The sequence below is a fragment of the Solea senegalensis genome, linkage group LG7 (genome assembly GCF_019176455.1).
Source record: "Solea senegalensis isolate Sse05_10M linkage group LG7, IFAPA_SoseM_1, whole genome shotgun sequence".
NCBI classification, from domain to species: domain Eukaryota; kingdom Metazoa; phylum Chordata; class Actinopteri; order Pleuronectiformes; family Soleidae; genus Solea; species Solea senegalensis.
Window position 1 is genome coordinate 7,362,448 of NC_058027.1, and position 27,690 is coordinate 7,390,137.

Consider the following 27,690-nt stretch of genomic DNA (forward strand, 5'->3'; position numbering starts at 1 on the left):
TTACTTACGTGGCTCACACTTGAACTCTCCTTTGCCATTTCCCAAACAAGTGCAGCTCATCAGGTGACCGTTGTCTGCGTGGCGCTCCCACTTCTCTCCGATGCGATAGTTGATGCCGTTGTCATGGCACCACTCTGACAACGGACGAAATAACAGTCAGTGATTTGAATTCAACTATTAAACATGATTGTGAGAAAAAAAAACCTCTTAAAACTTACTTGATGAATCACATCTGAAGTGTCCACTCCCCAGCCCCAGGCACCTGCACCACAGCTTGAAGCCTGTCTCGGACATTCGCTCCCACTCGGCACCGACATCGTGGTGTGTTGCAGTAAAGGCGTCATAACATGTGTCCCCAGTAGAGGGCACTCCGTCTGGAACTGGAGAATGAAATGTGAAGATGAATGATAAACCACAGCAATTGTACTTGTTTTCCAAATTTCCAGAGACAAATGTGTTATTTGATCATTAGACAGTGGATCTGAACAACAGAGGAAGTCGGGATTGAAAATAATAAATTAAATTGACAAAAGGACGACGTCGAAGTTACTTCCTTCTAAGAAAATAAAAGCCCTGCACTGCTCTTCACTGTGTTTCTGTCAATTATAACACATTTTACGAGTAAAAGATCTGAAAACATTTAATAAATAAAACAAAAAAAAATGGTCAAATTTAATCCAACTCTGTGATAGAATGTGAATTAAACAAACCCAGCAGCATCATATTGATTTTAAGTGTATTCTTCATTTGACTAAGTGGGAAAAAAGGCCGAAACAGCCCTTTAAGTCCACAAGGATGAATTAAGTGACTTCTGCTGAACTAGTATGTTTAAAAAAAAAAATAAAAAAAATCTATTTATGCAGCACTTTTATCAACAATTTCTGAGTGTTCAGAAATTCAGAACACCAAATGCAAAAAAATAAAAACAAGAAGACTGTAGAGTGAAGAGAAGCCATGTTTGGAGTGATGGGATGTTCTATGTTAAAACCAGTAAGAAGCAAGTGATCAGTGAGGTTCACACAAGCCCTTGACGTAGGATTTGAACCTGTAACCCTTTGGTGACAAGCCAGGATCTCTTTCCACTTGGCCATGGGCTGACATTTATACTGTATACTGATCTCAGTGAAGTTTAAAAGGTTAAATTTTCTCACACTCTTCACTGTACTCACTGGTGTTTCCAGCAGTGACGATCTGCTCCAGAATCTTCTGTTTGAGCGCCCCCTTCAGAGCCTCCACCAGCACCTTATAGTTGGCTCCAGGAGTGAGTCCTATCAGGGTGGCAGTGGTGGCTGTGCCTGGCAGACGGACCTGGGACGCATCACAGAGAGAAAACAGTGAGGTTTGTCCACATGGAATCAGAGGTTTCCTCTCCACGTGAATGATTAATAACATAAATAACCTGCACTGGAGACTTGAGTAGGTCTCTTACCTGGAACATCTTCTCATTTAAGTGTGTGATAGGATGACAGGACACCAGGTAGGCGCTGCTCTGCCTTAAAGGCTCCCAGGAGATGCTGGTGCGGGTTTGGGCCTCCTGTGGCACTCCCGTCTCGTTACCAAAGGTGGTGCCGACGGGCACGTTCAGCTTCAGTATGGGCAGCCTGCGTCCCTCTGCGTCAGGGAGGGGCACAAACACCAGCGGCTCACGCACTTGCCCATAGGGAGACAGTGGGTTACCACTGTTCCCATTCAACCTGTTATCTCCATTGTTGTTAAACTCAGTGTACTCCACATTCTGGCCTTGACCGCCAAGCGCATCCTGGCCACTGGTGCCCACGACCTGGACACTGTTGTCCAAGTCAGTTTCGGGGACATCCAGCTTGTCATCAGCCCCTCCGGGAAAGTGGGGCAGCGGCAGGGGAAGCAGGGAGTCTGGTTCTGGGCGGGAGAGACGGGGTTAGGGAAGCAAGCAGGTTAGATAAGACAGAGGGGGGCTGAGCGCAGAGCTGCTGTAACACATCTTGGCCAGCAGGGGGCGATGGCTATGCAGCATTGCTGTGGCGCTACTTGGTGGCAAAGTGTGTCATAATGCAGCATTATAATACACACACGGGATATTTTGAATGACATTTCTGAAGGCATTCAAAATAAGTAGAGGTGGTATTATTATTTTATTTTTATTTCTTTATTATTTGAGGGGCTTCTGAGCTGCTGAGCCAAACTCTGAGCAGAATAAAGCTGCCATCCATTCAACGAGATGTTTACCCTTGAAATAATTTGAATGCATCTCCTTCACCGTTGCATTTACCACAGTACGGTAAAGAAACGTGATTATACTCACGGGTCCTGATGCGGCCCACTAGAGGTGTGCTCCTCTGTGTGTTCTGGACGGCAATGATCTTGATGATGTACTCGGTGGCTGGTCTCAGACCTGAAGGCAGAATGAATGAATTAATTAATTTCTATTCAGACAAATTAAAAGAAAAAGCACAAAACCATGTCTTCTATTCTGTCCTTAACTTATTTGACTGGGAAGTACTTTGTAACATGTATTATCAATATTATTATTATTATTATTATTATTTTCCCTTTCTGTCCCCCACCTCTTCGCTGTCCCCCATTTTCCTTTCACCCCAACCGGTCGAGGCAGATGACCGCACACCTGCTTGCTCATAGTGTGAACTGTTGGGTTTCTCTCCTCTCCTTGATGTTGTCTATGTACACTGCCTTGAGATAATGTATTCAAATAAAATTGAATTGAATTGAATTGAATTGAATTGAATTGAATTGAATTGAATTGAATCATTCCAGCATATTTTTCAGTTATGGTTCAAGCAAATATTAAAGAAAAACACACCAAATGAATACAAAGCAGTATAGTAAAGCAAACTCAGTGGCAGTGTGGTGTTGCTTGAAAAAAGCTCATACCAGATACGGTGGCGTAGTTTTGACCAGCATGTGGTCGTGGGAGGAGCTCCCGCGGCGCTCCACCAGACTCCTCATAGGTGACATAGTATCCTGTGATCTGTGTGGGAGGAGGCTGCCAGGTGAAGGAGATGGAGGTGGGGGTCAGAGATGTGAAGCGAAGGCTGCTGGGAGCCTGGACCACTGGTTGACCTGTGTGCAGGGAAATCAAGTTTTGATCAGTTTTAGTTCTCAAGCAGCAACTCCCAATGTGAGGGCTGTGAACCTCCCCCTGGTGGGCTATGCAGGTATTGCAGGGGTGTATGACCTCGTGTAGTACCTGTTTGAATCGTGAGGGTGAATGGAGCGCTTCTGGTGTTGCCATTCAGAGTGTACATGTTTATGGAGTATGAGGTGCCCGGCTGCAGACCTGAGGAGAAACAAAACCAAATCCACAAACTGCTCCTGCTGTTTTAAATTGTTTGCTTAGCAGAAAGGTGCGTGGGATACCTGCGAGAGTGTAAGTGCGCGTTTCTCCAGGGATGGTCCTGCTGACGGTGGGCTGCGAGCCGCCCAATGGCGTGGCCTCAATGAGGAAACCAGTGATGGTCTCTATCTTGTTGCGCCAGCTCAGCGTGAAAGACGTGTCCTTCACGTCAGAAATGCGCACGCGACGAGGAGGAGTCACGTCTGCAGAGAGGAAGAGAAGGAAAAACTGGCATGAAGTGAGAAGTTTAAGTGAGATAAAGGAGCTTGTTTTTAGACAAGGGGTGTCAAACATACGGCCCGGGGGCCAGAACCGGCCCGCCAAAGGGTCCAATCCGGCCCACAGGATGAATTTGTTAAAATTTCACACTAATCTAAATGTAATGTCAGATGCTCCAGATACCTGTGACTAAATGTTTGTGCCTTTATAGATCCAGTGTGCTGTGTAAATAGTAAATTTAGGCATGATATTGTTGAAATTGCACTTATATTTCTCAAGAAATTTCATGTTTTGTAAAATTATCCTTCATTAAATGTAAAAACAAAGGAGAAAAAACAAAGGGGTTCTTGTTGTTCATATGTTATTATTCTATTATTTTACTATTTTTACTGGTCCGGCCCCCTTGAGATCAAATTGTGCTGAATGTGGCCCCTGAACAAAATGAGTTTGACACCTCTGTTTTAGATGGATATGAATATCTTGTTTTGAGTCATATCTCAGATGAAACAAGCTTTTCTGACACGTCATAAGGTGTTTAAGCTGCTGTGTTATTTGTAAAAAGATGAATCGTCTTGTTTCAAGACATAGACTTAACTTGAACTGGGACAACAAATCTGCTTTATTGAAAACTGCATGGTCAACATGCCCAGCTCACAACTCACAATGCACAGCACAGTGTGGCTATTTTTCCAACGCTGCCTAATACGAGTCAGGAATGCTAACGTCAAGACATTTTGTCTCAAAATGCCAGTTTCTAATCTAATTTCAAGGAGGTGTTGGACTTAAATCTAGAACAGTGTCACTATTATAGAACTAACTTTGAGAACTTTGAGACACAGAACATCACAATACTAGTAAAACATAGCTAAAAATGTGTTTTCCCTGCTAATTTCAAGATCACTCTTATCTTGTAAGGCGTAAATATAATGTCTTATTTCAAGAAATCTTACCAAGATAATTTTCACTTGTTCCATTGGCAGATTTTTTTTTTGCTTATTTTTGGAGTGGCCTTTTTTCCAGTGTGGAAATAGTTACCTTCCAGTGTGGTCACCTCTCCCTCTAGTGGTCGGCTGGACACTGAGTTCTTCAGAGCGTACACATGGATCTGGTAGTTGGTTGCCACCTAAGATACAGACACATACAGGGAAATGTACACTCACTGGCTGACTTTGAATCCATCTATGGATCGATACAGAGACAGGAAACCGTGTTTACCATGAGGCCTGGTACGATGACTCGCGTGGTGTCTGGGGCGACGTTCATCTCTTTGGTGGGGCTGTTGATGTTCTTGGGGATGACCACCACGCGGTAGCCGGTGAGGCGCGCAGTGGGCGCCCGCCACGACACAGTGAAGGTCGACGGGCCGACCTCTGAGATCAACAGGTTGGTCGGAGCAGGGATCACTGTGGCACAGAAACAATAGTTAAGGAATGTAAAACAGGGTTCCTTGATGTACGTAGACTAGGCCTACGCAGAACAAACAAGTTGTAATTACTAGCAAGAGTAATTCCATAGCAAGACAGGACATTGCACATTTCAAGATCTCTGACAAAGAAAATTCAAAGAATGTTACATGGACTGCATCAAGGACAATCACTTGTCCAGATGCAAAAAAAAGTGGATGCCATGGGCGAAGCAGCTCTTACAAGACGCCCTCCCATCTTAAGCTGTGTCAGCACATTCAGTCCTGGAATTTTGAGTAAATTGGTCATGGAAAGACCTTGAAAAGTCCTTAAATTTAAACAACCAAGGTGTGGGAATCCTGGTATAACTTAAATCATGCATGTGTTGATATTAGAGGTGGACAATAACACATTGCAGCCTGAGTTAAGTAAGGAATCACTTATTTTTTTTGTGTATAATACATTGTCCAATTTTTTCTTCAATTTCCTAAGGTTTACACACTGGACCTTTAAATGTGTCATCTTTTGCCGCTGTGCAGCACTTTACATGACACCAACTGTTGAAATGAATTTTACATCAAGATAATAATACAGTTTAAGGTTGGAGCTGAAGGAACTCATAAATAATCACAAGACTTTTCAAAACTTCAAACACTACCAGAAATAAAGAGGTTCAATGACCTGGCTCTCTCCCTCCCAACCTGGATTTGTGGACGGACAGTTGCACTAACACCTTTCATATGAACCACTAATATAAACTTATACAAACTAAACCTATTCATAGAACCCACATCAAACAGAGTTAAATGTTTAAAAAGGGTTTGGCAGACACAGACACCTGACCACAGACACCACATTTATCTTCACGCCATCGGGATATGTCAGCGGGTTCACTCTGTTTGGATCGTTTTCACCGAGACACTTTCCACCCTCTGGGCCTGCAGGGTCCCATTAAAAGTCTCCCACACTTTGCCTCTTGAGTGTTTTATCAGAAGTTCACCTCCCACAAAAACACCAAAAACCCCTCACTCATCGCTCTGCTGCTGAGAAAACAGTCGTCACAAGACAAATCCTGCCACATCACTCAAGGATTCAAGCTTTGCAGTTTACTAAAGCTTTTAAACAAACATGGAACCCTTTCATAACCTTCAACTATAACCTAAAGTAAACATAAATTATTCTTGGAACTCTTAGTCTAACCACATTTCAAATTTAGCCCTAAACATAAGGAATGAAGTTCTGCCTCATTAGGACCAGGTTTTGAGGACTCCATGAGGACTACTGGTCCTGCCAAGGTCAGTGCTGATGACAGAAAAGCTCCTAAACAGGTAACAAATACTAGCACATACTGTATGAGTGTTTGTCTCATTCGTCAAAATTCAGCAGAAAATGAATTCAGCTTGTAACCCGGTGGGGTTGCTGGTTCAAATCCTGACAGGTTAAAGGCTGGGTGCCCCTGAGAAAAGTACCCAACCCCCATTGCTCCCCTACTTTTGCCCACTGCTCCTAGTTCTAAATAATATTAAAACTTCCAGATATCAAGCCTTGATTTTAGTTATGGGCGTTAAATCAAAATTCACTGAACACATCTCTAACCTGCATTTATTTTTTATTGTCACTTAAATATTTTCAATAAAAATAATAAATAAACTATAAATATTAACCCTCTCTGTGTTCTCATCTTGCAGGTTGCAGGATCCAGATCCAGTTCCGTGGCTATAATTACTATATCATTCATATATTAAGTCGATATCAGTATCATTTTTATCAACAATCTCTGCTGCTGCTTGTATAAATGACATTGTACTTCTATAAATATGTCATCACTGAGCGATCTTGTCCTCCATCTTGTCCTTTCTCTGCTCCCTTTCTGGGGTTAGCGTTTCCCATCTTTCCTTTCACCACAACCGGTCGAGGCAGATGGCCGCCACAATTTTGAGTCTTTGAGCCACTGATGCCTAGTGTTTGCTTATTGTGTGAATTGTTGGGTTTCTCTGCTCTTGATGATATTGTTTATGGGCAGAGCCTTGAGATAATGTATGTTGTGATCCGGCGCTATACAATAGAATTGAATTAAAACAGGTAATCCAAAAACTAACTTATTCTGGTTTAGTTTTTGAGAACAAAATCAGTCAAGAATTACAAAAATAGAAAAAAACAACTGTATTCCTACCTGTAGCCTGGGTTCCCACCAAAGGTGTGCTGGTTGTTTGGCCGTGCAGAGCGATGACTTTTACGGTGTACTCTGTCCCGGGGCGAAGGCCTCTCAGCACGACACTGTCCTGGTCCCCTCTGGGCGCTGGACGCAAGTCCCGCTCGCCCTCCTCTGGGCTGGAGTACAGGACGCGGTATGATGTCACGGTGCCGTCTGGGCTGTCCCAAGTGATGCGCATGGAGGTGGAGTCAATGTCAGAGAACGCCAGGTCTTTGGGGCGATCCATAGCTGCAGGAGATAAGGGGTCATTTCTCATTACAATTTTTTAAACAAACTTTGACAAAGGCACAGAAAGAAAAGCACAAGCTAAAGATAAACTCAAAAGTAAATGGACACAGAAATAAATAAATAGACAGTAAAGACATTCAACTTCTTGCAAATATCAACTGTCTTTGATTGACTGTTGACTGTTGTTCTTTCAGGGGCAGTTGGAATGTTCCGCTCCAATTCTGCCTTGAGCAGCAGGAAAACGTGGTTTCCTGTTTGAGGATTTGCATTTATGAATGTGAAATTGAGCAAGAAGTACGCAAAAAAGTCTGTGATCATAACAGCCAAATATAACATTTCTGCGCAAGTGAATTCCCAATGCCAAAATAAATGTGAGACAGTTTCAGAGTTCAGTTTACAATTACCTTTGCCAAAGAGGAGCTTATGTTCATGGCCATGTTTGTTTGTCATTTGAAAAGGATGGATCATGATGGAGTCATCATCAAATGGTTTGATTGTCACATTGTTGGACACTTGCATTCTCTAAGTGTTTCCTCTAGGTCCTTGACCCAAGGGCTGGGGGGCCCCTGAGCAAGGCATCCAATCCCCAATCCCAATTATCTGCTTGTGTGTATTCACTACTGGTGTGACAGGCTGAATGCAGACGTTGAATTTCACTAACTAGAAATTGGTAACACCAAATAACTTTCAAAATCTTGGACCAAACTCACCCGTGACTGCGTTTTCCACCGCGGGGGAAGAGGGGTGTCCGTCGTTACCCAGTGCGTAGACACTCACAACATATTCCACAGTGGGCATCAGACCTGTGAATGTCATCTGTGTCTGCTCTGGAACACAAGAGCAGGGAAGCAGAAGATGATGGAGGGGATCGGGGGGAAGGTGTTTGTGTTGATGGAAAAAAGCAGTTCTTTTGTGCCGTCTTACCAGGCGCCACCACCTCAGAGTAGGAGGGCCCGCGGCCGTTCTTTGGTACACTGGTGACTCTGTAGCCTCTGATTGGTCCCTGAGCAGGAGACCAGCGCACCGTGAGGGCGTTGTCACTCACGTCAGTCAGTTTCATGTTGTTGGGCGGCTCAATATCTAAAGGAGAGAAGAACAAAATGAGCTTTAGATTTTGTTGAAATTCTCAATTTCTTTTTTAAGAAGAACTTTAAATGTTCTGTCACGCTGCTGTACCGGTCTTGTGTGTGATGTAGACCGGTGTGTTGGAGGCAGGACTGTCTCCTCGTGCCGTGACAGCGTAGACCGTGATGGTGTAGTCGGTGCCAGGATTGAGACCGGTAATGGTGGCCGTGGTCTGAGTGCCCGGGATATTGAATTCTTGAGGAGTCTCGCCGCCTGGAGAAAGAGAGGAAACTTAGAATACGAAGGCTTTCATTTCATTTCGGGAACTGAATAATACACACTTGTCGATGCATAGGTGATCTTGTAGTTGTTGACAGTGACAGAGGGGGCGTCCCAGCGTATGGTGATGCTGGTGGGGGTGGATGATACCACCTCCAGATCAGTGGGCGCATCAGAGACTGACAAAAAAAAAGAAGAAGAAGATGCATTATTGTGTGAGTGGACGTCTGATTTCAGCAGGTGATTGTGGGGACCAGTATGGAAACTCACTGGTGGCCTGTGTGCCAGTGAGAGGCTGACTCTCCTGATTGTTGTTGACGGCATACACATCGATGCGGTACTCGGTCTCTGGCGTCAGTCCAGTCAGGGTGAAGTAGTTCCTGGTTGGCGGCAGCCGCTCGTCCTTGGCTCGCCCGCCGCTGGTCTTCTGATAGCGGATGCGGTAGCCGCTGATGACAGCGGTCGGAGCGAGCCAGTGGACGGTGAAGGAGTTGGTGCGGATGTCAGAAAAGTCCAAACCAGTGGGAGAGTCCAGAGCTGCAGGGAAACATTTAGATCAAAGTTTTATTCTCTTTATTTTTTATTCTTTTAATTTTAATTCTTTACTTATTAGTAAAGCACTTTGGTCACCTATGGGTTGTTGTAAAGGACAATTAAATAAAGTACATTACTGCCAGCCAGTATACCCCTTGTTTTCTGCTGCATTAGGTCTCAGATATAATTTCTATGTAGATGTAGATAATGGCACAATGACGAAATGTCTAGATTTAGATCTAGAAAACTAAATCAAATCCCAATCAAAGTCCAACTAAACTTAACCAAAAGACCACTAACGAACCATGAACCATGTCCTATCAGTTTTGCTGTTTTGTGAGATTTTATTGTCCAAAGGAATCCTGTCTGCCTGCATTCTCACTCTGGTAAAAAAAACAAAAACATAGGCCCATCCAATAAATGACATACATAATGTGTGACGCCCTCCAAAACCCAACTTTTTAAATATCAAAAACTTTAAAATAGGCTCAACAGGACTAGCAATTTCATGAAGAAAAACACAGCTAAATAGAGCACTACTAAATACTGATAATCAAAATCATATAATTCTAACGAAATCAAAAAATAATCTACTTAAATCATTGAACTTTTTTTTACAACTATATCACAGTTTTACTTTTTAAATCCTCATGATATCATTATTAGGCCAATAAAATCCCCGTTTACGATGTCATACTGAAATACATACCATAGCATATCCTCTCACTTTAAAGATGGAACACTATTTTTAACTGGACACAAATGTTCAACAAAGACTGTAAATCAGAGTCAGACTCACTCGTCCTCTGAGTTCCTGAGGCTGGTTCACTTTCTCGTTCAGCGTACACACACACAACACTGATCCTGTAGTCGGTGTTGGGCAGCAGGTCTGAACGGAATACGGAGAGAGAGGATTAATCAGCCGGAGTGGACAGAGTTCAGTCTCAATGTGGTCTCGCCGTGGTCTTACTCTGGAGCAGGAAGGTGTTGGTGGCGCCGCCGACATTAACCTCCTTGATGTCGTCATCCGTGGCCACGGGGTGGTAGCGGATGACGAAGCGGGCGATGTCGCTCGGCGTGGCAACGTGCGGGACTGTCCAGGTCACCCTGATGTGGTCAGGACCCACACCTCCAAACTGCAAGTTGGTGGGAGCTGGAATGGCTGGAAGGGACAAGGGGTTAAATATTAAGAGCTGATATCGAAACAGCAAAGAACTGTCGTTCAGTGGTCAATTCTGAGGTTTGCTGTACCAGTGCTTCCCAAAGTGGTGGGCCCATTCTCCCATTTACCAAATTACTTGAAACATCTATTCTTTGTTCTGGGGGGAAAATGTACATTAAAAACACTCAAATATAATTTTGTTCTATTGATATTTTTACATCAAAATTACGGATCTGATGAAATATCAAAATAAAGAGAAAACATGCGCAAGGATAGAGAGAGAGGGAATAATTCAACTTACACACTATGAGGAAGAGTTTTTGCATATTATGACATACATGACTAATCTTCATATACTGTACGTCCAAGCTTAAATCATTTTAAACAAAGGGATTACAGGGACAATTGATGATTTTTTTAGTTACTTTCAGGGTTTATTGTTTATTATTTCTTGCATTATTTTATTTTGCTTCTTTCTTTGTTCTACTTTTAAGAAAAAAATACCAAACTTTGTCTCAATACAATAAACCACAGCTAGTTTTGAGCTTTAATTACCAGTAACACCACTGCTGTCTATGAAGTGTCAAATAATAAAATAAAGTAAAACACGTGAAACACAATCACTGTCACACATTGGTGTGCGTACAAATATAAGAAATTCTAAGATGTAAATTATTATGGTTTAATTGGGAAGAACCAGTTGAACTTTCTTAAATTGTGTTCAGTTTTGTGTATTTTTGTTTGCCCCATGAGAAGAAACAAGATTTAAATCAATTTAAGAATATTTGGCTTATTTTTAGGAAGCGATTTTTACAGTGTATTATGAATTATATCATTTTTTTTCTCTAATTGTGGGTATGAGGAGTGGGATTACATGTATTTTCTTCTTCCCACTCCTTTATAGATTGTTATTATCAATATTATCATCCTCTGTACGTTGTTTCTTGTTCTTAATTATTGAGTGATTGAGTGAAAGAGTTAAATCACCAGCTTGCGTTTGCTTTGTGTATGTGGTCGGCTCGCTTTCCCCTTCCTCGGTAACAGTGGCCAAACTGATGTCATAGTCCACGCCCGGCTCCAAACCGTGAACGGTGTAATAACCAGCAGACGCGTCCACCATATCTTGAAAAATGGGCATGTTCTGGCCTGACGTGACTACCATTATCCGGTAACCAGTGATGGCGGTATAGTTCAGGGGCGTCCAGCGTAGGCCAATGGTGGTGTCAGTTATGTCGACAAAGTCAATGTGACTTGGTCTGGGAATGTCTGGAAGGGTTAGGCCAGGTGTAAAGCGCAAGCAAAAATTAGACAGACAGTCAGACAGACAGAAGCCATACAAATTACAGTGACTATACCAATAACATTCATTTCATTCCCAAAATGAAGCAGCCAGTGTGGTGTAACAGGAGCCATGCTGGACAGAGACGATGCCAAATGACTTCAGTCCAACAGACATTCAGAATTAAATAAACACATTATAATCAAAGCAGTTCTGAGCATGCAACACATTTATCATCTATGATCTCCATGCATCAGCCAATGATCATGTTAGTATAGGTGATGATAATTAAAGGTCCAGTGTGTGACATTTTTGTGCGACCATGATTGTGCAGAAGTGACAAAATTAGACCGTTTTTCTTTTCTTTTTGACCATAAAAATTAGCCTAGTGAACTTTAAACTGTCACGTATTTCCAAATGTCACAAAATTCAATCCAATTTTAAACATTTTAAGTACATTTTGCTTGGGTGTGTTTATATAGTTGGTGAAAATGTTGTTTTTTTTTCCATCATATTGACTGATTGTGCTGAAAAAAAGGATATAAGACACTTTATATTGCACATTCTTGTAGCATCTGTATATACTGTGCGTTTTAACATAGTAATGGGTTAAAAAGGGTTCAAATAAAAACTCAAACAAATCACTAACTGCACAGACGATGCCCTCTCTGGTATGTGAAGGCTAGCGTATCTGCAGTCGTTACCAATCTGCAGTTTGACCAGTAGATGTCAGCAGTTCTTACACAACGGACCTCCAAAGCTGCACTTGACTGTGTGTAAGCTGACTTAAATCTGAATATCTGGCTCTCGACTTCTATCAAGCGACGCAACGGAACCCACAATGCAGTTTGACGGCGCTTGCTGACGCCGTTCACGTGATACGATTGACGGTCCCAAGTTTTAAGAATTAAGGAATGTTAAAAACATGAATTAATTTGTCTGGTGGGAATGGGGGAGAGGTTTTGACATAACGAGGAAAACAGTGCAACTTTGGGAATAATGAAAATATGACTGAAATGTGGTGAGTTTTTTAACTGTTTTGTGCATTCGCAGCCTGTTTGCCCTCCTGGTGGCTCCTACCTGTTGTGATAATACTGGACATGGGCACACTTTCCAAATGACCCTTTGTGGCGAAGACACTGATGTTGTACTCCATCCCCAAGTTCAAGTTCTCTAAGATGATGGAGGTCTGATCTGCGCGGGCGAACTCCTCCAAAGAGTTTCCGAGCTGTCCGTTGGTGGGCGTGCTCGTCACCCGGTAGCCTGTGACGCCTGTGGGAACACGACAAATATGCAGGAGCTAGAACATTGTGTCAAGAGGTTGAGTCGCTGTGAGAAGTGGAAAGGACATACCGGGAAGAGACATTTGTCAGGGTCAAAAAAATTAAATAAATAAAAAGGGGAAAACCATTTGAAGGCCAAGGTCTAGACTTGGTGTGAGCCAATGGGCTGCCAGTACGTGGGCAGCACAGTCAATATTTACCTGGTGTTTTGGAGGCGTCCCAGTGGACAGTGAGATCTCCTGTGTTCGGGTTGGACTCCACTCTGAGGTCAGTCGGAGGGGACACAGCTGTGAGGACAGAGAAGCAGACCGTGATACAAGCATGAGAAACTTCTCCCATAGCTCACGGCCAAATGGCTTGTCCAGTGTTACGTGGGCCGCCGACAGTATGAACTCAATCTGGTTGCACAACATGTTTTTTTGGAAGCTTTTGTTCAGCAGACAACTCTCTCTCCCTCTCTCTCTCTCTCTCTGTTAAACTGAACACAATACACACATGTGACGACGGTGCGGGTGATGGGGTTTCCACGGTTGCGGCCATTGAAGATGGGCTGAACGGTGTAGGAGTACTGGTTTCCAGAAATCAGATCGGGAATATGGATGCGCCCGGAGTCGGAGGTCTCTTCTCTGGGTGACTCGCCCTGCTGACTGGGGAGCACGGACAGCTGGGACGGAAGGAGGCAGACGTGCGAAGATCAGACAAAATTAGAAGAAAACACACTTACAGGCTACACTCATTGGTTATTTTTGACCACATGGGGGCAGAGCGACTAAGTGTAAACACGGTAATGACAATTTTATCAGTTACCAAACTGCTAACTGTCGAGAACATGGTTGATTTCATATGCTTATTTGACTCACTAATTGCATTAAAATATTGATTGGTTGCAGGTTTTTCTTTGTTTTCCAAACAGTTACATTCATGTGTATTGATTATTTAAACCAGGGGTGTCAAACTCATTTTTGTTCAGGGGCCACATACAGCACAATTTAATCTCAAGTGGGCCGTACGAGTAAAAATAGTGAAATAATAGCATAATAACCTATGAACAACAAGAACTCCTTTGTTTTTTTCAACAATATCATGCCTAAACTTATAATTTACACATCACATCTGGATCTATAAAGGCACAAACATTTAGTCACTGGTATCTGGAAGTGAAAAATATTGTATTTGACATCACGTTTAGATTGTAATCGTAGTGTGAAATTTTAACAAATTCATCCTATGGGCCGGATTGGACCCTCTGGCGGGCCGGTTCTGGCCCCCCGGGCCGTATGTTTGACAACCCTGATTTAAACCCTTGGCAGGTAAAGGCCTGACTTAAAGTTTACATGTTATTTCCTGACGTTTTATCACCCTACAGGCTCTTGGTGAAATGCAGAAGATATTTCAATTTTTCCAAAATGAGCAGCAACCGCCTTACATTGGGTAAGGGCTGCTCTAGACATCCCCGCAGGCTCTTACCCTGTAGCTGAACCTGCGGACAGGTATCCAGGAGATGGTGATGGCAGAGTCAGTGACTTCCGTGCTGAAGACGGGAGCATTTCCCATCTGAGGAGCTGGAACAACAATCATTTTAACAACAAATTCAAACATACTCTGTGCAGATGTTCTGTTGGTTGTTTTTTTTCGAATACTGACCGGTCGTGAAATACTTGGTGACACCCTCACTGAGGTCATTGTTCAGCTCAGAGTGCAGGATGGCAGTGTACTGCGTGTCTGGCCGCAGATTCCTCAGAGCATACTGGGTGACCCTGCCTGGAATCCTCTTCTCCACGGGGCTGGAGCCCTCGATGCTCAGTAAGAGACGGTATCCAGTGACAACGGCACGAGGACCCTCCCAGGTGACCAGCGCACTGTCGGGGCCGATGTCGGAGAAACGCACGTCGGAGGGTGCGTCCGGTTCTGGCAACATGAAAAAAACGTAAGGCACAAATCTGAGTGATCTCCCTTTGTCTAATTCAGGCTCACGATTGCAAAGCGACACTCACTTGTGGACATCTGCCCCACAAGAGGCTCACTCTCTACTCCGCCACTGATGGCGTAGATGTAGAAGCGGTAGAGTTTGCCCGGCTGCAGGTGGGTGATATCAGCGTACGCGTTGGGCGAGATGGGCAGCTGAAGAGGCCTGGTGTCAGTGCCGTCAGTGCCGACGGGGGAGAAGATCACCCTGTAACCGGTCACCTCGTTGGGTGGACCGGTCCACGTGATGGTGATTTTCACGTCGGAAACCTCATAGAACTGCAGGTCGGTGGGTGCCGGGACTTCCTCTGTGGACAGGAAGTGATAGATTGATTGTCAGGGGTTAGTGTATCGAGTTGTATGTCGGTTATCTATTTTCAACATGCATTTAAAGCTCCATTTTTATCATTTTCCGGAGGGTTTATTGGCAGAAAAACAGGCTTCAAACTTGCCAGGTGACTTTCTAAGACCACCAGTGTGTGCACTGACCACTTATATCAGTGGAAATCACTCAAATTTGCAAGAGATATCAGTAAAAGAATAGGCACATATTGTACATAATCTCTTTAAAATAAAAATTCTCTATGCTCAACACCATATTTCATGAGGAAAAACTTTAATTCATTTTTTGCTAATCCAAGTATCTGTTGAATTCCATCTGTTATTAAATTAGGGTTGCAACTAACCATTATTTACATCATCGGTTTATCTGTCGGTTATTTTCTCAATTAATCGAGTATTCGGATGATGTTCTCCAATGTCTTGTTTTGTCCATAAACCAAAATGAATCAGATTTATTTGATATATGGAGCAAAGAAACCAGAACATATCCACATTTAAGAAACATCTTAAACATCTCAGAATCTCAGATTTGTTTTAATTACTAAAAAAAAAAAGTTGAGGATTCATTTAGTAATTGATAAGTAAATGATTAATAATCCATATTAAATAATATAACATAAAATGTGCAAATAAAGTATTCTTCTGCAACACTTTGGTTTTGTTTTTCCAAGAATAATAAATCTGTATTTTGCGTTGCCAGGTTGAAGGAGTAAAAAGTCAGGAATATCAGCTTTGAATATAAATTTGATTGGCTCAGCTGAGTCTTATCTTCAATGTGTGTGTGTGTGTGTGTGTGTGTGTGTCATAATGCGTGTACCAGGAGGAGGAGTTCCAGCCGTGTTGACCTGCACAAAGACAGGCTCGCTCTCCCGGTTCCCCTCCACAGCGTAGATGCTGATGTTGTAGAGCAGACCGGGGCGAAGGTCCACCAGGTTCACCGAGGTCTCTGTGTCTTGCAGGTTCAGCTCAGTGCTGCTGCCTTCCACTGACGGCGTGTACACCACGCGGTAACCTGGCAGGTACAAGTACGCGCTCACACAGCAGCCAGAGTAAAAGACGCCTCTAAATCTGACCGTGAATCCCATATACTAACAGAAAGCTCCGATGGTGGTTTTCTTACCAGTGATTGGAGCCTGAGGTCTGGTCCAGCTGATTCGGATGGAGGTCTCGCCCACGTCGTCGATGACATGCTGAGCAGGCGTGTCAGGGGCTGGGGAAAACAAAGACAATCAATTTGCAGGATCCTGAGATTCATTTCACGTCATGACACAAGTGGAGGAAGGAGCTCCTTTGCCTACCCGTGGTCTGTGACGTGGTCAGGATAAGGTTCGGTTGTCCCTGATCCGGAAGCTCGTAGACGTTGACGTTGTATCTGCGTCCTGGCAGGAGATCACTGATGGTGACGGAGCTGACTGTGCGGGGAAGATCTGGAGGAGATGAAGACCACGAGTTAGTATATCATCTGTCTGAAGTGTAGTAGGGACAGCACAGTGTACAGTACATTATGTTTTCTATTATTTCTATTCCCTTAAATAGACCAGTTTTACTCACCCAGGCAACTACGGTGGCCTTTGTGTACCAGAAACAATGTCACTCAACTTTGTTTGTGTACTAAACTTCCACTTTAAATACAAAATATACCTAGTACCTCAATAATGCAAGGCCCTGGCCCTAAAGTACTAATAAAAGGTTTATTGTAAGTCTACAAAAACAAATTCTATTCATTTTAAAGCAAGAATATGCCAGGAAAAAACATAATTATGGGTACCATATTAAATTTTTGCCCTCCTGGATGTTAAACACTGGACCTTACAGAAAAGGTATGCTGTATTTTCTTATATTAATTCATTAACTTGTCTGTTTATTGACATGGATAACTTCTATTATTGTGGTTGATAAGCCTTTGCCTGATGAATGATGATGATTTTTTTGATGCAATAATTTTGTTGATCCAAGTTGGACAATGTCAAGTTGGAGGTTGACACAGAAAAGGAGGTTTGTAGGACTTTGTGCCGATATCTGATGTGTTGATATATCGCAAACACCAGGGCAGATAACGATACCAGGGCAGATAACGATACCAGTACCGATACATTTTCCCTTCACCTAACAACAAATAATAATAATGTTGTCTCGGCTCTAGTGAAATTAATGTAATGTTTTCTCTACTAAAATGAATAAACATAAAAAAGAATAGTTGGAGAGGTAGCGGCCAATTCAGCCTCCTGTTTTAGCCATCACTCATTATGGGCCAATATTGTCCAAATGCCAATATCGTGCCGATAATATTGTGGATTGCTAATATTTTGTATTCTGATATCATGACGCATCGTAATGTAACTGTCTCACAATCTGTCAATCATGGCATTGTTGGGCCATCTTGTTTTTTCGTGGGTTAAACTGTGATTCAAACTCAAAAACAGGGCATTTACAGAGGTCTCAGTGCTGGTGGTAAAAGACTCTCACCCAGGACTTTGGGCTTTGCCCCCTGCTCGCTGAGCTCATACTCCACCCTGAAGCCAGAGATGGTAGAAGAGGCCGACGTCCAGGACACCACGAAACTGTTTGAGGTGATCTCAGTCACGGACTCAGATGTGTCCACGACTGGAGCCGGCTGGTCCGTCTCTCCCTCCGATGTCTCCACTTTAAAAGACAAAAGAAAAGTGGACGTCGCGGTCCGGTGAATTCTCCTTCGAATCTTTCGTCTCCGAGAGAACGTCTGCCAGACCACGTCTACTCACAAGAACCGTGGGTGGTGGTGAACTCGAAGCGCGTGACCTCGCGGCGTCCATAGCGCAGGAGGCTGATCAGCTGACCTTCGTACGTGACGCCTGGACGCAGCCCGCCGATGGTGTAGGAGTTGAGGTGGCCAGGGATGGCGGTCTCACGCCAGGGTGCTCGTGCATTTTTCTATTGGAAAAGTGGAATATCTTTATCTGCTGAACTCATTTTGACTCATTCATTCATTCAGAAGTGTTCCCGCTGTGTTTGCGTGCAGCTGGAAAACTCTTTGAATTAATTGGATGTACATAACGTACAAATCCCTTCAAAGGAAACCTGTTTGGATTGGGTTAAATTGGGTTAAACCTTTCAACCAGTTTGTTTTTGAAGCCTCGGGAGCAAAAACATGCAAATGAAAGGGAGGAGGATGTTTTCCTTGGAGTATCTAAAGACGGCACAGTGTAAATGACGGTATTTATGCGTCCTCTAATCTTCCTGTTGGTCCACGCTCAGACTTCAGTCAACAGCACTCAAAGGTCTTTGCCCTCATTCAGTCTCTTTGCCCACATTCTGTGACGCTGCCAGCCAACACATTTATAGCAATAATATGAATACATAAGGTCAACTACTGAGCCTTCACAAAATGCTCATGGAATAAAATCTCAGTCTGATCAAGTGTACGGTATTTTAAGAATATGTTTCCCACAGTTACACAGCTCTTTAAGCCTCTGTAAGCCACTCCCTCTACCACACCCAGCACCATAGACAAAATAAGCGTTTTTAAGCTCATAGTGACACAGGAGTGGCTGTTCTGCTGCCACCTCATTTGGTGAGTTTGTGTCATTAAGGTTACAAAAAAGACAGATTTGAACCCCCGGGCAACTGTGGATGAACAACTCCTGTGTGGACTTTGGTGCAATTGAGTGAACGGTTTACAAAACTTATGTTTTCAGCCAGAAAAAAGCTGTCTGACTGTAAAGGTGTTTGCACACCTGACGAGATGTTTTATATTTTTTTCTTGTTTATTATTTATTCTGCCCCCCTTTTCTGTCCTCCACCTCTCCTCTGTCCCCCATTGTGTGAAATGTTGGGTTTCTCTGCTCTTGAGATAAGGGACCTTCCCTGAATATGTTTACGGAGACGCCATTGACCGAACAGGAAGTCGGCCATTTTAAACAGGAAGTGCCCTCTAACTTTGCCATACGTTGTCCGATCTGCACAAAACCTTATATGTGACACCAGGGACCTGTCCTGAGCATGTCTGCAAAAGATGACCTCCCAACAGGAAGTGGAATGCCCGAAACAGGAAGTAAACTCTAAGATGCACAAAACTTGATATGTAAGGCAAGGGAACTTCCCTGAACAGGTTTACGGACACGCATTTGACTGAACAGGAAGTCTGCCATTTTAAACAGGAAGTGCCCTATAACGTTGCCATACGCTGCCCAATCCCCCTCGAAATTTGGAACGACATGCGCGGGGACGCCGCTGAAAATAACTAGTCGGCTCGAACCCGTTCAGAACCGCACACGTTACTAGTGTATATTGTGATTTGATATATAAATAAAATAAATAAAAGTGAATTGAATTATTAAAAAGAGCAGGGTTTTGGGAAACAAACACATTCACAAGCTGCTGCTGTGATAAATGTCTGTACTGTGCGTCATTGACAAAGGAAGCTCGGGAAAATCGACCACGATTGATTGATTGGACACATGTCACATGTCAGGTTCCATCGATATTCTAGACCTAAGCGGACGTAGATTTTATTATGTGAGTATTCCAAGTGGCTTAAACGAGTGTGAACTGTCCCTTTAATGACTCGAGAATGACTCACAATTCTCCACTTGAGGATGTACTGGGTGATGGGAACAGATGAAGGCGCATTCCACTGGATGGGGTGTGAGTCTGGCTGTTTTCCCGCCTCCGTGATGATCACCTGGACTGGTCTGTGGCCGTCTGAGGATTCAGGTGGGAGAAAAAGGACACAAAGGAAACAAAGACTCACACTTTGTCCAAGACGTATAATACGACAGTGTTACCTGGAGACGGTGTGGGGGCGAGAGTCGGGCTGCTCTTTTAGTGGGGGGGTGTTAAAGCGATTGATTGTCTTGGGATAAAACCAAACCACCAGACGGTGCTGAAACAGCTCAAACACCCACTGACATCTGACAGTGTGAAATAACACCACAGCACTATATTCATCACACTTTGTCACAGAACACACACACAACACACTCGTCTGTGGCTCACCACGGTGAGATAAAGGTTGCAACTGTAACTTTTCAGGTCAATATTTCAGGACACACACACACACACACACACACACACAGAGCAAAGTATCACATTAAGCAACATTTACCCAACCAGCAGGGAGATACTGGAGACTGTGTGTGTGTGTGTGTGTGTGTGTGTGTGTTTAAAGCTAACCAAACTAACCCCAGCATCCCTTTCACCCCGGCACAACAACACCCAACAACAAGACTCATAAAGGACAGTTCGTCATTCACTTCACTTCAAAGTCGCAAAGACCCCCGCGACCTGGACCCGACCCCCTGATTCCCGGCAACCCGAGCTGAGGTGGACGTTTCATTTTCACTGACGTGTGACAGGAGGTGAGGGAGGGGTGGAGTGAGGGAGCATGTCATCAGAAAGTTAAATAAAAAATAAATAAATGAATAAATAAATAAATGAATGAAAGAATAAATAAATAAATCAAACACAAACAAAGCTCTAGCAGCTGCAAGATGTTTGTCTTGTTTGAGACAATTGACCTTATTTGGTTGTGAAAACATAATAATTGCAGCTTTATCTTGCAGTGAGCACGGATTGAGCCCTTGATTGAGCCAAACAACTGGCAGTCATCACATTTCTATATTTTTTACTTGCTTTTTTTTACACATTTTAACAGATTTGCACCATGAAAGGTTTCATGACATGGTCCTGTTTGCTCTGGAACACAAACAGCCATTCAACTGACTCATTTAAAATCAAGGATTAAAAGAAATTAAATTAATTTTGAAGAAAATTTAAAAATCTGAACCCGGAGGATCTGACGTCATAAGTAACATATCTAAGAAGATGAAAATAATGAAAATAATTATACATATATATATATATATATATATACATGTGATATTAATAATATAATAATAATAATATATATAATATATATAATATAATATATATGTATATTTATATATATATATATATATATACATATATATTAGAGCGAGAGTGAAGCAAATGCTAAAAAGTGTGTCAGTGTTTTTAGATTTGACCTGTGCAGGACTGTTATTTTGATTTTCTAAGAAGCTGCATCACTCTGGCACAGATTAAACGTAACAGTGTGTAACATTTAGGAACTATGTTTTTAATGGCTTTAAATAAAAAATCATTTGGTTTTGGGCGTCTCGGCCGATCTTTAATGAAGCCCGCTATCTTGTGTCGTCGTGTATCCACAGTAGACAAAACCGGCCAGAGTTAGCACTTGGCATTTTGAAGCAGAAGCTTTCTACCAAAATTAAGAAGACACTTTCTAAATCCAACATAGTTCCCTTATGTGCTTGAGAAAAACTCCATCTGTTGCAATCTGCAGTCTCACCATTAGATGCCACTAATTCCTAAACACTGGACTTTCAAAGTGAACGCAGCACTGGATGCACGTGAAATGATGTTAGATTATATATAGATTATATGTCTTACCTTGGTAGGTCTGCTGGGGCTCACACCGCAGCTCACCGATGCCGTGGCCGTAGCAGGAGCAGCGGTAACGGATGCCGTGGATGGCTTTGTCCCACGAGTCTCCGATCTGATAGAAGGCTCTGGTTTGCGGCTCCTGACACTGATCTGTGATAGAAGGCACACAGTGAGACAACAGCACAGACGATAGGATGATTTTATATTAACAACAATAATAAATGTATTTGTCCAACAAACGCACCGAGAGCATCACACTTCCAGCGTCCGCGTCCCTGCCCGAAGCAGGTGCAGTTCATCATGTAGCCCTCGTCGTGGCGCTTGGAGAACTCCTGGTTTACTTCATAGGTCAAGCCGTCCACAATGCACTGGTCTGCACACGGGAAGGAGAGAAAAGAGAGTGAAAATGACACACACTCCTCCGTGTTACTGTCCCGTCATACGACTATTTTCTTGGAGTTCTCCCTCTGACCTCGCAGCTGTGAGTGCGCAATGCAGCTCCACTCGCCGCGGCCGTTCCCCAGACACGTGCACTCCATCATGTGACCGTTGGTGTCGTGGCGCTTGTCCCACTTGTCGTTCACACGGTGCATCACGCCGTCGTTGGTGGTGCACACCTCCTCGTGGGCTGCATGAGCACAGACAGACGAAGAAAAACTGTTAGATTTCGTCTCTCTTAATTTGTGTGTGTGTAATCTCTTTCGGGACCTTTTCTGTCATAAACACTGACACCTGGTCCTAATTCGGCACAACCTCATTTCTGAGGAACTGGTTTAAGTTTAGGGCTAAGATTTTGACCTGTAGTTATGGTTAAGGTTAGAGTTAATCATTAACTGGTTATGGTTAAGGTTTAGGTTAAGGGTTAGGCATTTAGTTGTGAGGGTAAGGCCAGGGGTCACTTTCTGAAATAACAAAGTTGCACGGTCTATCTTTAATTATATATTATCAATATTATTATCACTATTGTTATTGATTTAGGATATTCACGTGAAGACACTGTCTGATTCATTAATAATTATTAACAATGATTTAACAAGTTAGGACGACCTGTTGGCGACCCCCAGGCTAGGGAATGCATTATGTCTATGAGCATGAGAATGTGTGTGTGTGTGTGTGTGTGTGTGATGGTGTTATGTAACACCCTCAATAGACTTTTTAACTCTCCCGTGACCAAACCCACTTATTTAGACCCAAAGTGTCAACAAATGAGCCGTGAAACCATTAAACGCAATCACCCACGAGAGCAAGATACGGCTCAAAATGTTTAAAAAGGTTGATGGTTCACAGCCTGGTTTGACCAACGTCTTTCATGGTCACCAACTCTTTAAAGATCATTGCCATTCACAATATAAATAATGCTAATATAACATTTCTCTCCCATTCATCACTGCATGAGGTGGAGCAAGTCAAATCAGTGGCCATGTGCTCACCAGCCATGGGGCAGAATCCGAACCGCTGCTCTCCGTCGTAGTTGTGCGTGGTGCCGCACCACCTCATGTTGTCGCGGCGTCCGTCGGCGGTGCAGTCGGTGTAGTTGCGGCCGCTGTAGAGGAAGGGGAAGTGGCACAGGGCGCCGTTGGAGTTCCCGCCGCGTGTTGCCACGATGGCTACAATTGAGGAGGAGACAAAAAAAAAGGTTGAAATGATAAATGTTGTTGCAGAAACTAATAAAATGGTTGAGCTCAAGTGAACATCTCACCGTTCTTCTCAGTACAGAAAGAGTACTGCTTGTCCGTCTCATAGTCTGAGGTTGTAGAGCACCAGAGCTGTCCATCTGTGCGTCCGTCTGAGGTGCAGGAGTAGTAGGTCTTTCCCATGAAGACGAAGGGGAAAACACACGGCCGTCCATCAGAGTTACCACCGTAAACCTGGCTTCTGGCTTCTACACAGACAAAAGAGGGAGGAGTGTTGTTTAAGCAAGAAGGAATGAAAAATTCCAGTCTGGATCCTGCTTTTTTTCCCTTTCTCCCCTGAACTCACCCCATTCCTGACAGCTGATGCCGTTTCCCAGGCAGGTACAAAGCATCTGCTTGTTGCCCTGCGTCCTAATCCAGCGCTGCTCGTCAAAGTAGCTGGCTCCAGAGTCCGTGCGGCAGGTTCCTTCAATGGGGGGATCGATCTGCTTCTGGGTCGCGGTGTGGGCGGTATTCACCGCGACTACACCTGTGGCTGAACAACAGCGAGCAGTGCGTGGATGTCAGGACTGAGAGGGTCTGATTCATGATTACTGACATTTAGTTAACACTTTCAACACAAGCTTTAGGACTCACTTCGGCCTGTGTTGTGTCTTTCACATTTCCACTCTCCACGGCCGTTTCCTAAGCACAGACACTGCAGGAATTGTCCACTTGCATCAGTCTTTGTCCACGAGTCTCCGATACGGTAGGACGTCCTGGTGTCCTGGTCATTGCAGCGGTCTGATTGGGGGAACAGAAATGGTTGATTATGGATGTAAATTGTACGCGCGTTCATTCTCTACGCGTGTGAGTGTTTATGTATCTGCTTACTCCTGGAGGTACACGTGATGCGTCCGTTTCCTTCGCCCAGGCAGGTGCAGTCCAGCATCATCCAGCCTTGGTACGGTTTCTCCCAGGTCTCCCCCACGACATACGATGATGCAGCGGTGGTGTCGTAGCAACGCTCAGCTGCGCAGAGAACGCGGCACAATGTCATTCAACGCAACTGTCACTGACGCAAGATCACTGATCCTGTCAAATGTGACAAAACGTTTGGACAATGTACGTTTGGTCAGTCTACGTTTGGTCAGTCTAAGTTTGGACAGTCTGCATTTGGTCAGTCTACGTTTGGACAGTCTACGTTTGGATAATCTATGTTTGGACAATCTACAATTACACGATCTACGCTTGGACGGTCTGCGTTTGGACAGTCTAAGTTTGGACAATCTGTGTTTGGACAATGCGTTGGTCAGTCTACGTTTGGACAGTCTGCGTTTGGTCAGTCTACGTTTGGACACTCTGCGTTTGGTCAGTCTACGTTTGGACAGTCTACATTTGGACAATCTGCGTTTGGACAATCTATGTTTGGACAGTCTACGATTGGAAAATCTACGTTTGGACAGTCTACGATTGGACAGTCTGCATTTGGACAATCTGTGTTTGGACAATCTACGCTTGGACAATCTAAGTCTGGACGATGTAGGTTTGGACAATCAACGTTTGGACAGTCTGCATTTGGACAATCTACATTTGGACAATCTAAGTCTGGACGATCTACATTTGGACAATCATCCGGACAGTCTGTGTTTGGACAATCTACGCTTGGACAGTCTACGTATGGACAATCTGTGTTTGGACAGTCTACGTTTGGACAATCTGTGTTTGGACGTTCTATATTTGGACAATCTACGTTTGGACAATCTAAGTCTGGACGATGTAGGTTTGGACAGTCTGCATTTGGACAATCTGTGTTTGGACGATGTAGGTTTGGACGATCTACGTTTGGACAGTCTACTTTTGGACAATCTACGTTTGGACGATCTACATTTGGACGTTCTACGTTTGGACAATCTGCATTTGGACGATCTATTTTGGACAATCTAGGTTTGGACAATCTAGGTTTGGACAATCTAAATTTTACAATCTGTGTTTGGACTATCTGGGTTTGGACAATCTGTGTTTGGACTATCTACATTTGGACAATCTGCATTTGGACAATCTAGGTTTTCACAATCTACGTTTGGACAATCTCGGTTTTTAAATAGTGTATTTAACAATATAAAAGGCAAACTAGGGACTGGGATATAAACTCTTTGTGCAGCAGCTGTTTCTATATAAAACAAAACAAGATGGGTTTCCATTCGCCTGTTTTTAGGCACATTTTTGGTGCATAAAAAATGTTATGGAAATAGTAAATTGGAAAAAACCCTTGAAAAATGATAGAAAGAGCAGTGGAAACAGATTCAGTGAATAAAGGATGACTTTTACAAGGAGAAAAATGTGGGAAACTGTGGACGAGAGGAGGAATGTGTGGCTACAACATTTCTCCAATTAGTGCAAGAAGCAAACAATACTGCAGTAATGAAAAGCCTACATCGTCTATTTCAAACTTTTCTGACTATAGCTCCTAATATTTGCCTAAAAACATTGATTCTTTTCTTTTTATTCTGTTAAGTCTGAGTCACTCTGGACGATTACACGAGAAACAATCAATAAAAATGTGGCCTAAGAGGAAAGAGTGCACTCACACACTTTGTTTGCTTTAACTGCTGTCAAATATTTAGAATGATGTCAAACACGGTGACACTGTAGCCCAAGTGCGGGTGTGTGTGTGTGTGTGTGTGTGTGGTGGCAGCCGTGAGGTATAAAGTTGATCACTCACCCACAGGTTTGCAGGTCCACTCTCCTTTGCCATTCCCAAGACACACGCACTCCAGCATGTAGTCGGCGGTATCGTGAGGCCTCTGCCAGGTGTCTCCGATTTTGTACGACCTCCCACCTTCATGGCAGCGATCTGTGAATGGCACACACGGACGGAGCTTAAATCCACTTGTCTTTCACTCACTATCTTATATTAAAAAAGTGCATTTTCTTTTTAACTCACTTGCGATGGTGCAGCTGATCTTGCCTCGACCGGAGCCGATGCAGGTGCAGTCCCAAATCATTCCATCCTTTGGCCTCTCGTAGGTTTCACCGACCCGGTATGTGCGGTCATTGTACTTGTCATAACAGGACTCTACCACTGAGATTAGAAACAGAGGAAACAGCCAAAGGTCAACGCACTGTGGCTTTCTCTGTGGCTGCTTAAGGACACAATGATGAGAACAAGTACAGGCTAAATGAGTCCCCAGATGTTTTGAATAGCCACTTAAGTCACTACATGTGGTGTTTTTGTGCGTGAAACAATGGCCCTGAAGTAAGGAGGGGAGGGCTCACTGACCGTCAGGCTTGGATTTGCATTTGATGTCCGAGGCCGCAGTGCAGGTGCACACCAGTGTACTGCCGAGGTAAGGCTTCTCCCACTGCTCGTTCAGCCTGTATGATCGACCGTTTTCCTCACAGCCGACTACAGACGAACACAAAACAACAGCAAATAAGTGGAGCCAAATACAACAAGTACTGAAGCTGGACAGAGCGGTGCCAAAAAATGACTTTACTCTTCCTCTTCAGCCATCTTTCTCTGATTAAACCAAATGTAATCTTTTATTCTTGTTTATAGACTTAATTGTTTTGTTTTTCTTACAGTTAATCATAACCAGACTTTTATTTACTTGAATTTACTTTTGGTCAAATGATGTCATGATAACCATTTGTATCATATTAACCTGTTTCAATGCTCAAAAGAGTAAACAATGTTGTTGTGTGGCTCAATGCACAGAAACAAAGAACATAGCTATTAAAATACCATAATAAAGCAATAACATACATAATATAAAAGTGTAATAGTAATGGCATATAATGGCATTTAATACAATTAAATAACATAAGGAATATAGCGGTGTCAGGAAAGTTTACATAACATTTAATGTGTGTGTGTTCATTCTGCAAATTTGTTTGGATCCACAATAAAATGCTTGCCTTGATTGATTGATCTTAAAGGAAATGTTAGATCTATTGCAGAATGAAGTCATTTTCGTGACATTAGTGTGGGTAAAACACGCATTAGAAATAAAATCATGTCCAATGATGTTTCCAGATGTGCAGTGAAGTGTATGTACTAACCTGGAGCGAGGGCCGCTGGGTCTTGGAGCTCAGGATACACGCGATATTGTCCAGTTTGTCTCTTGTTCTTGCTTGGCACGCAGTGGACTGCGCTGCTTACGCACAGCGCAACCAGCAGCCCCGTGAGCGGGCTACCGGTCATTGTGAGGGGAGGAAAACAAGGATCTTACAAAGGAAACTTGAGGATTGTTAGTTATGAAAGAAGGAGGACTGGACTTTTGCTTGGGGTGGAAAAAAACAAAAACAAGTGAGGTTTGGTTTGTGTCCCTCCTGCGCTGCTCCTTGCA

The 27,690-nt window shown here is 43.4% G+C and overlaps 1 protein-coding gene across 1 annotated transcript; it reads right to left on the bottom strand.

Annotated features, from left to right (window-relative positions):
* LOC122772612 (fibronectin-like) lies at positions 1-27,690 on the bottom strand. The gene is made up of 43 exons (XM_044030795.1): positions 27,404-27,690; positions 26,622-26,747; positions 26,286-26,423; positions 26,064-26,195; positions 24,233-24,370; positions 23,996-24,142; positions 23,706-23,894; positions 23,425-23,607; positions 23,156-23,332; positions 22,198-22,353; positions 21,970-22,098; positions 21,732-21,875; positions 19,864-19,985; positions 18,047-18,215; positions 17,772-17,948; positions 16,604-16,732; positions 16,426-16,515; positions 16,123-16,317; positions 14,993-15,271; positions 14,643-14,906; positions 14,466-14,560; positions 13,494-13,662; positions 13,199-13,285; positions 12,796-12,987; positions 11,424-11,702; positions 10,245-10,436; positions 10,074-10,163; positions 9,011-9,277; positions 8,803-8,919; positions 8,573-8,734; positions 8,321-8,476; positions 8,107-8,223; positions 7,127-7,396; positions 4,766-4,953; positions 4,586-4,673; positions 3,355-3,534; positions 3,185-3,274; positions 2,869-3,057; positions 2,282-2,371; positions 1,430-1,878; positions 1,170-1,308; positions 219-380; positions 1-134 (listed from the first exon to the last, which is right to left on the bottom strand). Exons 1-43 carry the CDS (start codon positions 27,543-27,545, stop codon positions 1-3), a joined length of 7,128 nt encoding a protein of 2,375 aa, XP_043886730.1. The 5' UTR covers positions 27,546-27,690.

Excerpts from the sequence above, each read along its gene's own strand:
- LOC122772612 (XM_044030795.1), bottom strand. The coding sequence starts at position 27,545 with ATGACCGGTAGCCCGCTCACGGGGCTGCTGGTTGCGCTGTGCGTAAGC. Across the intron at positions 16,516-16,603 it reads GACCACGTCACAGACCACGG|CCCCTGACACGCCTGCTCAG; the intron begins GTAGGCAAAGGA and ends TGTTTTCCCCAG. Across the intron at positions 381-1,169 it reads CGTCACTGCTGGAAACACCA|TTCCAGACGGAGTGCCCTCT; the intron begins GTGAGTACAGTG and ends TTCATTCTCCAG.